This window comes from Talpa occidentalis, unplaced genomic scaffold (genome assembly GCF_014898055.3).
Source record: "Talpa occidentalis isolate TD23 unplaced genomic scaffold, MPIMG_talOcc4v2.1 talOcc4.8, whole genome shotgun sequence".
Taxonomy (NCBI): Eukaryota; Metazoa; Chordata; class Mammalia; order Eulipotyphla; family Talpidae; genus Talpa; species Talpa occidentalis.
The window spans coordinates 42,329,948-42,342,201 of NW_023605194.1; the positions used below are offsets into that span (position 1 = coordinate 42,329,948).

At 36.3% G+C, this 12,254-nt stretch overlaps 1 protein-coding gene across 2 annotated transcripts in view; it reads left to right on the forward strand.

Annotated features, from left to right (window-relative positions):
• Nucleotides 1-12,254, forward strand: part of MICU1 (mitochondrial calcium uptake 1) — a 130,888-nt gene that overhangs the window by 39,706 nt on the left and 78,928 nt on the right. The window contains exons 5-6 of one of the 2 annotated variants that reach the window (XM_037497193.2): nucleotides 7,569-7,612; nucleotides 8,172-8,345. In XM_037497193.2, the coding sequence (XP_037353090.1) occupies nucleotides 7,569-7,612; nucleotides 8,172-8,345 (218 nt within the window). The remainder of the gene's footprint in view (nucleotides 1-7,568; nucleotides 7,613-8,171; nucleotides 8,346-12,254) is intronic. The other variant, XM_037497194.2, reaches the window with a different exon arrangement.

Here is a 12,254-nt window from a genome sequence, read left to right on the forward strand (position 1 = left end):
GTTTGTGATTTGCTAAGTTCTTTTTAAATCACCCATGTTCCAGATAGAAACTGCTACCCCATAGCCTGGCTTCCAAATTTATGTACCATATGGAGTATAGACAGAGGAAATGTGTGATAGATACGTAGCATGAACATATAAACCTTCATTGTAAGTCACCTATAGTTTAAGGTTATTCCTGCAGTATAACTGTCCCTATTCTGGCTGCTACATTTCCCATTTTTTATATGTTAAATATTATGTTTATATTTGTACATATGTGAATGTAAATTATTGATACTGGTAACTTTTTTTTTCACTGCTACATAGTTATGAATTTCATTTGTATGAATATGTATAAACAGGCCAGTATTTAATTCATTATAGTTTATCCATCATCTATTAATGTGTGGTCCTCTGGGCCTTTTGCCCACGCTCAATCACCCCAGCCCACAGGTGGCAGCCTGACTTCGCACCATGTTAGAGTAGGTCTTGGAGTCTGGACTGATGAATAGAGCACAGGGCTGTGTGACCTTTGGTGATGTATTCATGTACTACTTTCAGGAAGAGTGGGAACTCCTTGATGCTAGAGAACTTTGTACTTGTATCTTTGCTGGGACTTATAGTTTCTAGGTTACGTGGAGTTGCTCAAGGCAAAAGAGCCAGAGGGAGCCTGTGGTGCTTGAGAAAATAGATACAGCTCCAGACACAGAAAAGGAAACCCGGAGGAGGTGTGGCCCTGCTTTTTGGCATGGGATGGAGGGTGAGGGTGCACCTTCTGTGCAGGGAGTTTCTATAAGAACATCACAGTTTTGAACCACCAAGACCTTTCTACCCAAAAAGCTCACCCCCCACAATATGTGTGACCCTGCAGGGGTCTGACTCTGCTGGCTGAGCCACAGGGAACGCCGCTGGGGCAGTGCACTTACACTACTATGCGAATCATGTAAGAGAATACAGGTTTAGCATGAACCTGACCACAGCTTGAAGCAGCAGAGAAGAGAGAAGGTCATTGGACGGGAAACAGGCCAGGCCTCATTTGTGAATTGCTCAGCTCCTGTGTGTTAGAGAAATCATGCATTTGTAGGGAAGGTTGGGAAAATTGCTTGGTCAGCTCTGGGCTTGCCTAGCCCCAGGCCTCCCCTTATGTATGGGGTAGTGGGAGGAGGGAGCGACACAGGAGCACTGAGTGTGGAGGACTTTCTGTGCCACCATCACCAGTAGAAGCTTCTGTGTGTCGAATTCCGCTTACATGAGAGCACAACAAAGATCATGAAGCCTTTACTTCTCAGCTGCCCTGGATAGTCGGCTCAGAGGGTCTCCAGGCATTCCTCTTTGAGTGAGCCAGGGAACAGTGAGGGTTATCAGAATACTGACAGGGCATTTGAGTCCACAAGGAGAGTCTCCCTAGTGGTGACGAGCTCTGAACACAATGATGTGGGGATACATGACATTCTGCATTCAAGAGCATTACAGGAGAGTCTCAGTAGAACAGAATTCATAGGTACTAGATAAAGCTACCCTGGTATATGCTGGAAGGAATCTCTAAAGTGATGGAATGGGGGAAGGATTTGGGGAACACTGGTGTGGTGTTTGATACCAGCATATTCATGCTGAAGTGGAACCCTGTGACTACAATTAATGTGAGAAACCCTTTCTCAAAAGAACAGATCTCAGTCAGCATATAAGGATTTAAACATAGCGAAGTCATATGTGTGCTTCCAGTACAGCAGAAAAATCTGTTTCACCTTGGAGAGAAACCTCCAGAATGCAAAGAATGTAGGAAAGTCTCTTGTGACAGTGCTGCTTTTGTCCAAAATAATATTTCCTGCTTTTGAGAAAATCTTGAGTGCAAAGTCTGTGGATTTTTGTGACAACAGTTTTTTTCTCTCCAAACATAAGAGTTCTCCAAAAGAAAGCCCTAGTGAGGAGAGTGTGGGAAGACTTCATTTACCTTTTTTCCCCTGACATAATAGGATACACACCAGAGAAAAACCCTTTGAGTGTAAAAGAATATTGGATAGTCTTCTGTGGCAACTCTTTTGTAATCAGTACATTATGAGTCACCTGGGGAAGACACCTTGTGAATAAAATGAATGTAGAAAGGCCTTCAGCCTTAGTTCATCCCTGACCCAGCCTCAAAGTGGTCACATTGGAGAGAAATCCTATGAGTGTGATAGATTTGGGAAAGCCATTTGCAGGTGGACTTACCGCAGTCAACATTAAAGAACTCATACTGGGGAAAGTTGGTTTTTTTTGTTGTTGTTGTTGTTTTAATATAACCTCTGAAGAGAATTTCTTGGCCAGAGGTAATCTCTCACTTGGTCTCTAAGAAATTATACCAAAGGAAAAGCCTATGAATGTCATTGCTGTGAGAAAATCTGAGGCAAATCATCACTGAATGTCAATAAAGACTCTTTGGACATTGATCTTCCTAGGACCTTACTCCATATCTGAGAATTGATGAAGGAGAGAGCACCAGTGGCTCTTGTGCAGTCACAAAAACCTTCAACTGTAACTACCCTGTATATATACACACTGAACAGCAATCTCAGGTGAATTATAAAAACAAGAAGACCGTAAAGTAGGAAGAAGAAAAGGACTTAATATAACTAACAAAGAAATGCATTCATGTATTCTTCTAGGTTTTCCTGACAAACCCATGACAATTTGTTATCCGTTATTGTTGTGTGGCAAGGGAGGGTCAGTGTGACAGATGAAAGGTCCTCATCCCCTTCCCTTGATGCTATCAGGAGAGCATGCAAACATTTGTGAGCAGCTCTGCAAATATTTACTGAAATCCTTCTTTGTTTCAAGGAGGGATTATAACCATATGGAGCTTAAATCTTTGCAATAAATGAGAAACCTTGATTTATGACCCATGTAATACTTAAAAGAGTTAGAATACTAAAAATATTGCCTAAAATTATTTTATACCTAAGGAGATAAGGACACACATATAAATGGGTATATTTTACTCTACCACTCTGACATTAGTGTCAACTTTTTATTATTTTTTAATTAAGATAAAATTGACATTACATTGTGAGCATTTAAGACATATGACATAATGATTTGGTACATTTATATTGTAACATGATTGCCGTTGTAGAGTTAGCTAACACATCTATTGAGACATAGGTTTATTATTTATCTAGTGATGGGAGCAGTTAAGATCTGGGCTCTGAACAAGTTCAAGGTTTTAGTACAGTTTTGTTGTCTATAATCTTTGTATTGTACAGGATTTATTTGTTTACTAGTTGCAAGTGTGCTCTTACACATCTCTTCAGTGCTCCCACCTCTAGGCTTTGGTAACCACTGTTCCTTGTTTTTTCTATTTCTAGGTTTTTTTGTTTTTAGATTACACAGACAGACAAATTGGCAAACAGAACTATAAAATAGAAGTGCCCTATACTATAAAGTAGAAGAGGGATATCATACAGTATTTGACTTTATTTTATCTCATTTAACATAATGGTCCATCCATGGTCCATCCATGGTGTCACAAATGGCAGGAGTTCCTTTTTTCTCATGTCTGAACGTTATTACATCATATGTAATACCATATCTTCTTTAGCCAATCATCTGTTGATGTACACGTAGATTGTTTCCATCTCTTGGCTATTGTGAACAGTACTATAATAAACATGGGAGTGTATGAAAAAAATAACTATCACTATGTAACAAACAACTGCAGAATGTCCATGGCATAAAACAATAAGCATTATTTCATGCATCCACAGGTCACTTGAGGTGTTGATCTGTTGATCTTAGTTTGCCATACCCTGTATATAGTCTGGTTGGTTGGGATACCAGGGCACTTCTACTTTATAGTTCTGTTTGCCAATTTGTCTGTCTGTTCTATGTTTTTCATCCTTCTTAGACCACTGGTTTATCCAGGATATATCCTCATAGTGATGGCAGAGGTACAAGAAAATAGCCTCCCTCCCAGTCCATTTTAAGGATCTGTTTATGTTGTAACTGCTAGCATCCCGTTGTTCAAAGCAATGGCAAAGCTCATTGGCTAATCCCCAGAACAAGTGATTTTCCACAGGGATCAAGGAAAACAAAGTGAATATTTGAGAACAATAATCTAATATGCCAATGTTTTACTATTTACAACCATACTGTGGTGAGCAGTCTTCCAGAAGTCTCCTGATACATAATTTCAAGAAATTATTTTCAATTGTATTTTTTAAGTGGTCAGTGAATTTTATTTAATTTTAAAAGATTTTTTTATTATTTTATTTTATATAATTCTTACATCATTTTTCATTTTTGCACAATGTATGCATTTTCATTTTGGTTATATATTCCCGTACAATTCCCACCTCCCTTATTTTGACTCTTATCCCCTCTTTTCCTCCCCTCCACCCTAGTAGTGTGTCTCTGATCTATAGTTGCTTGTTGATTGTAATTTTTTCTTTATTATAATTAGTCTTTTTCCTGGTCCCTTATTTAGGTTTTTCTAAATTCCTGCTATGAGTGAGACCATCTGGAATTTTTCTCTATCTTTCTGTCTTATTTCGCTGAGCATGATCCCTTTCAGGTCCATCCATGTTGCTGCAAATTGCACGAGTTTATCTTTTTTGATTGCTGAGTTATATTCCATCGTGTATATATACCACATCTTCTTGATCCAGTCATCTATTTTTGGGCATTTGTGTTGTTTCCATAGTTTAGCTATTGTAAATAGTTCTGCTATAAACATAGGGGTGCAGGTGCCCTTTTCAGTTAATGTTTCTGTGTCATTTGGGTAAATACCTAGGAGTGGAATTGCTGGATTATATGGAAACTCTGTCTTTAGTAGAGCTTTCCATAGTAGTTGGACCATTTTGCACTCCCACCAGCAGTGCAGGAGAGTTCCTTTTTGCTCCACATCCTTGCCAACATTTGTTGTTAACTGAAACTGGACTTGCTGACCCATAGGATACATCCCTTTCAAATTTGCTAGACATTGCCAAATTGATTTCCCATAGTTAAAATTATTTGCATTCTATCCAAGAATGTATGAAAGCTTCCACTCTTTGTTCCTGCCAATATTTGGTATCATCAGCTTAAGTTTTTAGCAGATGGATGGGAATGAATTATTGTATCTTTATGATTTTTGCTTTGCATTCATTAGCAACTATTGAGACTTATTGTCTCTGCTACTTTGACTATTCACATTGCCATTTCTATGAGTTGCCTGTTTATCTGCTGTGTGTATTTTTCTGTTTTATTTCTTTTTGACTAGTATTTTATATATTCTATATTGAAATGTAATGGAGAGAAATTGTTATTGTCTCCCAATCTGTGATCTGTCTTTAATCTTTGTTTATAGTAATTTTTAATTTACGGAAGTTGCCAGTGTTAATGTTTTAAAATGTATCAGTCTTATCTATGATGATTTGTACTGTTTCTTTTTGACTGCTTTATTGAGGTATAATTAACATAGAATAAATAGGACATATTTAAAGTGTTTGATAAGCTTGATTTACCTGTAACTGCATGTTAATGAAACCACCACCAATCAACATAATGAACATATTCATCACCCCCAAAAGTTTCTTCACACTACTTGTAATGCCTCCTTCCCACTTAGTTCTACCTCCCAAGTCCTAGGCAACCATTGGCCTGCCTTCTGTCTTCCATATCCTTTCTGATTTTTCTACTTTCTGTAGCATTTGTTGAAAGAAGGGCATTAATCTCTGACTTTGTGGACTTGTCTATACATCCTTTCAGTTCTGGCAATTTAGCTTCATATATTTTGAAACTCTCTTACTAGGTGCTTACACATTTAAGATTAGTCTACCTTCTTGGTGAATGGAACCCCTTCTTTATTGTTGCTAAAGTATTTTGATCTAAAGTCTACATAGTCTGATGTTTGTTACCACTCTTTCTTTTGATTTAGTTCTTCATGATACATCTTTTTCTGTCCTATTAGTTTGAACCTGTCTATGTTATTATATTTAAAATAGGTTCCTTACAAAGCAAAGGAAAAAACAAAACCAAGCCACAATGATCCCTAGATTTTAGATAAGGAGATAGATTTTAAACTGTGTAACCAAATGTGTAGAAACATAAATGTAAAGAATTTCCTCTGGGAACAGCAGTAATCTAATCATTGTTATAATATGGGCATAATGAGATAAGGGCCTGAACTAACATAAATATATTAAGAACTGAAAGAAAAGAACTAAGGAATTAAGCACGAAAAATTAAGTATAATTGGAAATGATTATTCTAAAAATTCCACAGTGCCCCCTAATTGTGTGCTCCCTTGGTGTTAATTATCATATACATATGTCTTTCTAACTAAATTGTGACTACTCAATATAGGAGATATAGGGCCTCCCTGGTGGCGCAGCGGTTGAGTGCTGGGTTGCGAAGCTGCCTGCAGCCTCTGCAGCGCCAATTCGATCCCAGCTGCTCCCCGGCCACTGGAGGAGGGTCCCACATGGCACGCAGCCCTTTCCTGCCGCCCGCTGCTCCCCTCTGCAGTGTACTTCAGTCCTTCTGCCTGCTCTGCTCCCCGCTCTGGCTCTGGTGAATTCTCTCACCCTCCCATGCTTCTGTCTGTACCCAGTGCTTGTATAAATAAATAAATAAATCTTTAAAAAAAGAAAGATATTGTTAAAAAAACGATAGGAGATATACTTACTGTTTTTTTAAAAAAAAAGATTTATTTATTTATGCATACAAGAACTTGGGTACAGGCCAGAGGTATGGGGGTGAGAGGGTTCACCAGAGACGGGGTGGGAAGAAGAACAGGCAGATTGAAATACACTGCTGATGGGAACAGCAGGCGAATCAGGAAAGGTCTGCTGCACCATGTGGGTAGCTCCTTGGCCAGGGTTTGAACCTGTGGTGCAGCGGCTGCAGTCAGCTTCATAGGTTGTGTCTTAACCTCTTGTGCCACCAGGGAGGCCTAGGATATACTTTTTCTTTATAGATATTTATTGACCAAGTACTGTTCCAAGTTTTGGGATAAAGCAATAGTCAAAGACAAAAAAATTCTCTGCCCTCAAGAGCACTTAACATGTTTACTTATATAGTGCCTTAGAATTCAGTGCTAGCTATTCTCAAGGAAATGTTTATTATTTAACCCAACTTTAAAAGATAATGTTAATTAAGATGGTCTTTTAGGTGTATTGTAAAATTTATTTTTGTATTTAACTCCCCTCTTTTTAACTTGACACAAAATATTACTATATGCTTTACAATTAAACTATATCCCTCACTTTATTTATAGAGATAATGCAGCACCTTGATGTTAATGAAAAGGGTGCCATCCTGTGAAGGGTGCAGAGCTCTAATTTGACTCTACTGTTAAAGCTTTGCACATGAACTTACCCTCTTTATCCTCCCAGAGACTGACTTTTATACGTAAGCTAAAAGCTAGGTATCCTTTAGCACTGACACTTTGGGTTTGAAAATGGGACAGTTTTAATTCCTATGGCCTGAGGATAATATTGTAGCTAAGCCATCTAGTATATTTGATTGAATGATTGCGGGGGGTGGGGGGGGCCTGATGAGTGAGAGCTGTCATTGTATATGTTTCACTTGAATTATAATCAGTGACTATGTATTTTTTCTTTCTTTTACAGAATTGGGCCTGGATCAGTATATAATAAAACGCTTTGATGGAAAGGTGAGGAAAACAGTGACACTTAGCATATATATTCTGTTGGTTACTTAGAAGATTTTAAAGTTCCTCTAGAATTACATGTGAGAAATTTCTGACTGCCTCTTTATCTAATGGAAAAAGCATGTTGCTTAGTTTGGGATATCTACAAGTACCTTCAGATGCTTCTATAGAAGGAAACAAGCAGGTATTTCTGTATTTTTTCATGTAAGGTACAATCATTGGTTGCCTAATATATATATGAAGGGCTCATTCAATGTATGTTAGCATTTGAATTTTATGTTAGCCATTCATAATGGTTAACAAGCCCCAAGTATTATCTTTGCATTTCTTATAAAACCACCTATCTGATTTGACCTTCCTCAAACTTTATAGTACATATTATTAATCAAAATTAGAAAATTACAGAAGTGCTTGCTAGTATTTTATTTTGAAGTCCACACCAAATTTGCAATTCTTTATACCTGGGTGACTCATAAAATAAATCATTCTTAAGTATAGAAAATGAAACTTTCGATTTCATTATCTCATAAAGCAGTCAGTTGAACATGTTTTTCCCTTTCAGGTTGAATACTTCGAAAGGAAAAAGAAAATATTACACAGGGCCAGAAAGAAAAGTATAAGTTCAATTTTAATGAGGAGGAAGAAAGTTCAGCGTAAAGAAGGAAGAGCCAGGAATCGCTCTCTAAAGCTTAAAGAGAATGAAATCAGAATGAAAGTCATGGAGTGGCTGGAAAAGGCAGGAACACAAAAGAATGGCTTTTAAATGGGTAGTGGTCAGGGTTAGTAGAAAGTGATGTTGCAGAATGTATCAGTCCTGCATCATGACATAAATCTCCTTATATTGGTAAGGTGAGGTCATAAGTGCTAACATATTTTTGCACAAGTGGGAAGAGTGAATGGACTCAAGATTTGAGAACTCTCAGCCAAGGCTACCTATGTAAAAATAACCTTTCCCAATTCAGGTGGCATAGTGCATTCACCTGGAGTATCTTAATTTTAAAGCCATATGCTTTAAGAGAAAGAAAGGGCATTGAATTAGATGTTAGGAGACCTAGGTTCAGAGTTCTAGCTCTGTTTTTGGAATAGCCACACCTTCTGTCCTATCCTTGGTATCTCTGGTTTATGTATGTTTAAAGTATCATATCCTTGTGAAGGGTTACTTCAGACATTGATGCCAGGGTCTGATTTCAGGTCAGTCTTTAGCAGGTCAGGCCCTCTCTTTGTGTCACTCAGAATCCAACATAAGCCTGGCACACAGGAGGTGACCAGGAAATGCTTAATGACTTGGAAAAAATCAATTAGTCAATCACATATTCTTTGGACAGGACTCACTAAAACCAGTAATATCAAATAGCAAAATCAGTTTAACAAACCATTTTTTTTGTTCACTGATGGAATCTAGGATAGTATGAAAATTCCTCTATTGTACATATGTAAACCTGAAAACATGTAATAAAGTTGAATGTGTGTAGCTTGAGCATCACATGTACATGTTATTAGGGGAATTTCCATTCCTAGAGCTATCCCAAATATAAAAATCTTTAATGGTAACCACTATATATATATAAAGAGCATACATGTTCTTTTGTTTTGATTAGCAACTATCCACTTACTGCTAAAAATGTGCAGCTTTTGGCACAACTAATGAGCCCCACCATTGTTTCAATTATTTTAAATTTATGAATTCTACATCTCTTAGCATTAGTGTCATTTGCATTTTCTGATTTCCTCTTATGTTTATAAAATAATGAGTAAAATACAATAAAAACAAAGTATTTGAGTATCTACTTTGCTATGGAGACAAAAATGACAGTGCTTTTGTCTTTGGAAGGCAGACTGAACAGACTATAGTTGCAAATGTTTGTGCACTGAGCCATAAAATTCTGAAATTGAAGTAGGTAAGGCAAGACTTAGGGAAATCAGTGTATAGTGTTTGAAAGTATGACTTGTATGAAAGTCAGGTATATGAAAGTTTACTTCATGTACTGAGGGAACAGGTTCTGAAAGAGAATAAGGGAATGATACTCTTACGTGAAGGCAAGTAGAATTTAAATCACTGAGCTGCACCAGCTAGCTTGTTCCCTAGCAAAGAATACACAGATTTTTGATGTAATCTCTTTTCTAAAAACTTCAAAGTTCATAAGCTACTTTAAAGTAGCAGCGAATTTCCTGTTGAAGCTAATTGTCCATCATTGTTAATCTACCTAATGTGTTTGTTTTCAGAAAATAGATTTTTTAATTCTTTCCTCCCTATCAGGTTCCCTTTTCCCCTACTCATACCTACACATTGAGTTTTTTTCATTATTTATAAATACATCTCCTAGAGTATAAATACATCCAATTTGGATGACAGAATTAACATGTATTTATTTCTGTTTCCTTTATGTTACTTACAAGAATGTAGGTAATAATTCATAATGCAGTGCTCTTAGTGCTCTGAGTTGTGGTTATTTACTTATATCATGGAAAAATATGAATTTGGAATAAGGTGAAGTATAGTAGTAGTACTCGTTGACATGTGTAGTAAGTTATATGAGGGATTACCTATCTTCTAAGAGCAAAATGTACTACATGCACTACAGATCAAGAAAATGTAAATTAGGAGAGGGGCGGATAGAAATCCTATTGAGGTGCTGATTCAACATTTCAGAAAACCCCTTGACACCTGTTGCAATTTTCTGTTTTATTTTTAGTCTCAATTTTGTTCATTTTCCATCTTTCCTATCCAAAGTTCTTTAAATTATTTTTTAAACATTTTGTCAGTATCCTGTGTTTTTTGTACATGAGCAACTTTAGTTCTTTTGTATACTTTAAGACCTAAGAAAAACTACCTTTGGGTGTCTGAAATATTTTCCAAGGGATTTCCATTTTGAGCATCTTAGTATTTGACAGCTGTATGTAAATGATTAGTAGAAATGATTATAAGTATGCTGAATTGAATATGAAAAATACATTGCATGAAAATGTTTTATTTTTATAATACTATAAGTATAGAAGGTTACTATACATCTTAGTGTATAATAGCGCAGGATGAAAAAAGTGTGACTTTGGATACAGGGCAATCCTATATTCCGATACGGGCTCCACCACATTCTTAATGGGTAGAGTTGTCCTTGGACAAGCAACTGCTTAACTCTCTGAGTGTCAGTTGCCTTCTCTGTAAAATCAGAATAATAGGTAAAGTATCTGGCACTACAAATTGTAGCTAGGAGAGGAGTTAGCTGCTGTCATATATTTTATATTCTTTCTCGGTTTGTAGGAAATGCTACAGAATAATTGCTCTCCCCATGGTTCTTTCCTTCACAGTTAAATAGCTATAAAAAATATCCTTCTTCTCTCTCTGTCATGAGCAATTGTCCTGGATTGAAATGCTAGTTCATGAACTGAAGAGAGACCTATGGTTTGATTTCCCATATTTGAGCTATTCTCTGTTCACAGTGATTCGTCTTACCTCTGTGCTGTAAAGTCCTTTGATACTCTGGGACATTCAGTCCTAGCCTTTACAAGTCTTATTTTGTAAATTGTTAATAGCATATATTTTTTAGTCAAGAAGTTTTATTATGCTACTAAGCATGGTTTGAGGAGTATGGTGAATTGACGTCAAATTTTATTTCAATCAGTGAAGTTTACTTAAAAAAAATCTTTAAAACCATTTGATATTTGAGGATGTTTTGGAGTGACACCTAGCTAAATTAGCCTAAATTACTTCCTCAAAATCCAGGATCCATTATGCCTGGCTTCTTATTAGTAATGTGGATAGCACTTTATTTAGAACAACATAATTTTACAGGAGACTTGTTTCTAAATAGTCACTATGGACTCCTCAGCTTAGATACTAATTCTCTGAACTCATCTGAGTGTGATTGCCTATGTGTTAACGTGGGTAGTTAAGCAACAAATTTGTCATAAAGTTAAAAACTGTTATTTCCATGTCAAATGGAGAAATACATAAATCATATAATTACATGCATATGTGAGAAAGAAAACAAATGAACATATTACAAATAAAACAAAAATAAACTTTTAGACTATAATACCCAATTAGTGATTACCCAAGGTAAAGGGGAAAGGGAGTGGATAAATTGGGTAAAAGAGGTCAATTGTATGATGGATAGAAGTGGACTTTTAGTGGGGAATTTAAAGTAGAATATACAGATATTGATTTGTAATGATGCACACCTGAAACTATATAATGCTATAATGCAGTTACTTCAATAAAAAAATATTTAAAATATTGTAGCCATGAAATAATAAGACATCCTAGCAAGACACTATCATTAAAGAAATGCTTTGACTGTCCATTAAAAAAATGAAAAATTAACTTTCCTTTTTCTTTAAAATGCAAGTGCTTAGTCATATGTTTTCTTTTTATAGTTATGTGAAACTTTTCTGTGGGTTTTAACTTGGTGAGGTAAGAAACTGAGTCATTAGAGGTTTTTTGTTTTGCTTTTTCTATGGTACTTAGAAGATAATATGTTTAATATTCCTCATTTCCTATTTCCAGGTGTTTAAATACCCCTGTAAGGGTATTTGGTCCCTTAGATATTATATAGTATTTTGTGATGTGTGTGTATTTGATTTAGAAGTTTTCTTATAATCAAACAATGTGAATTTTTTTTCTTTTTCTCATCTTCTGATCAGGATT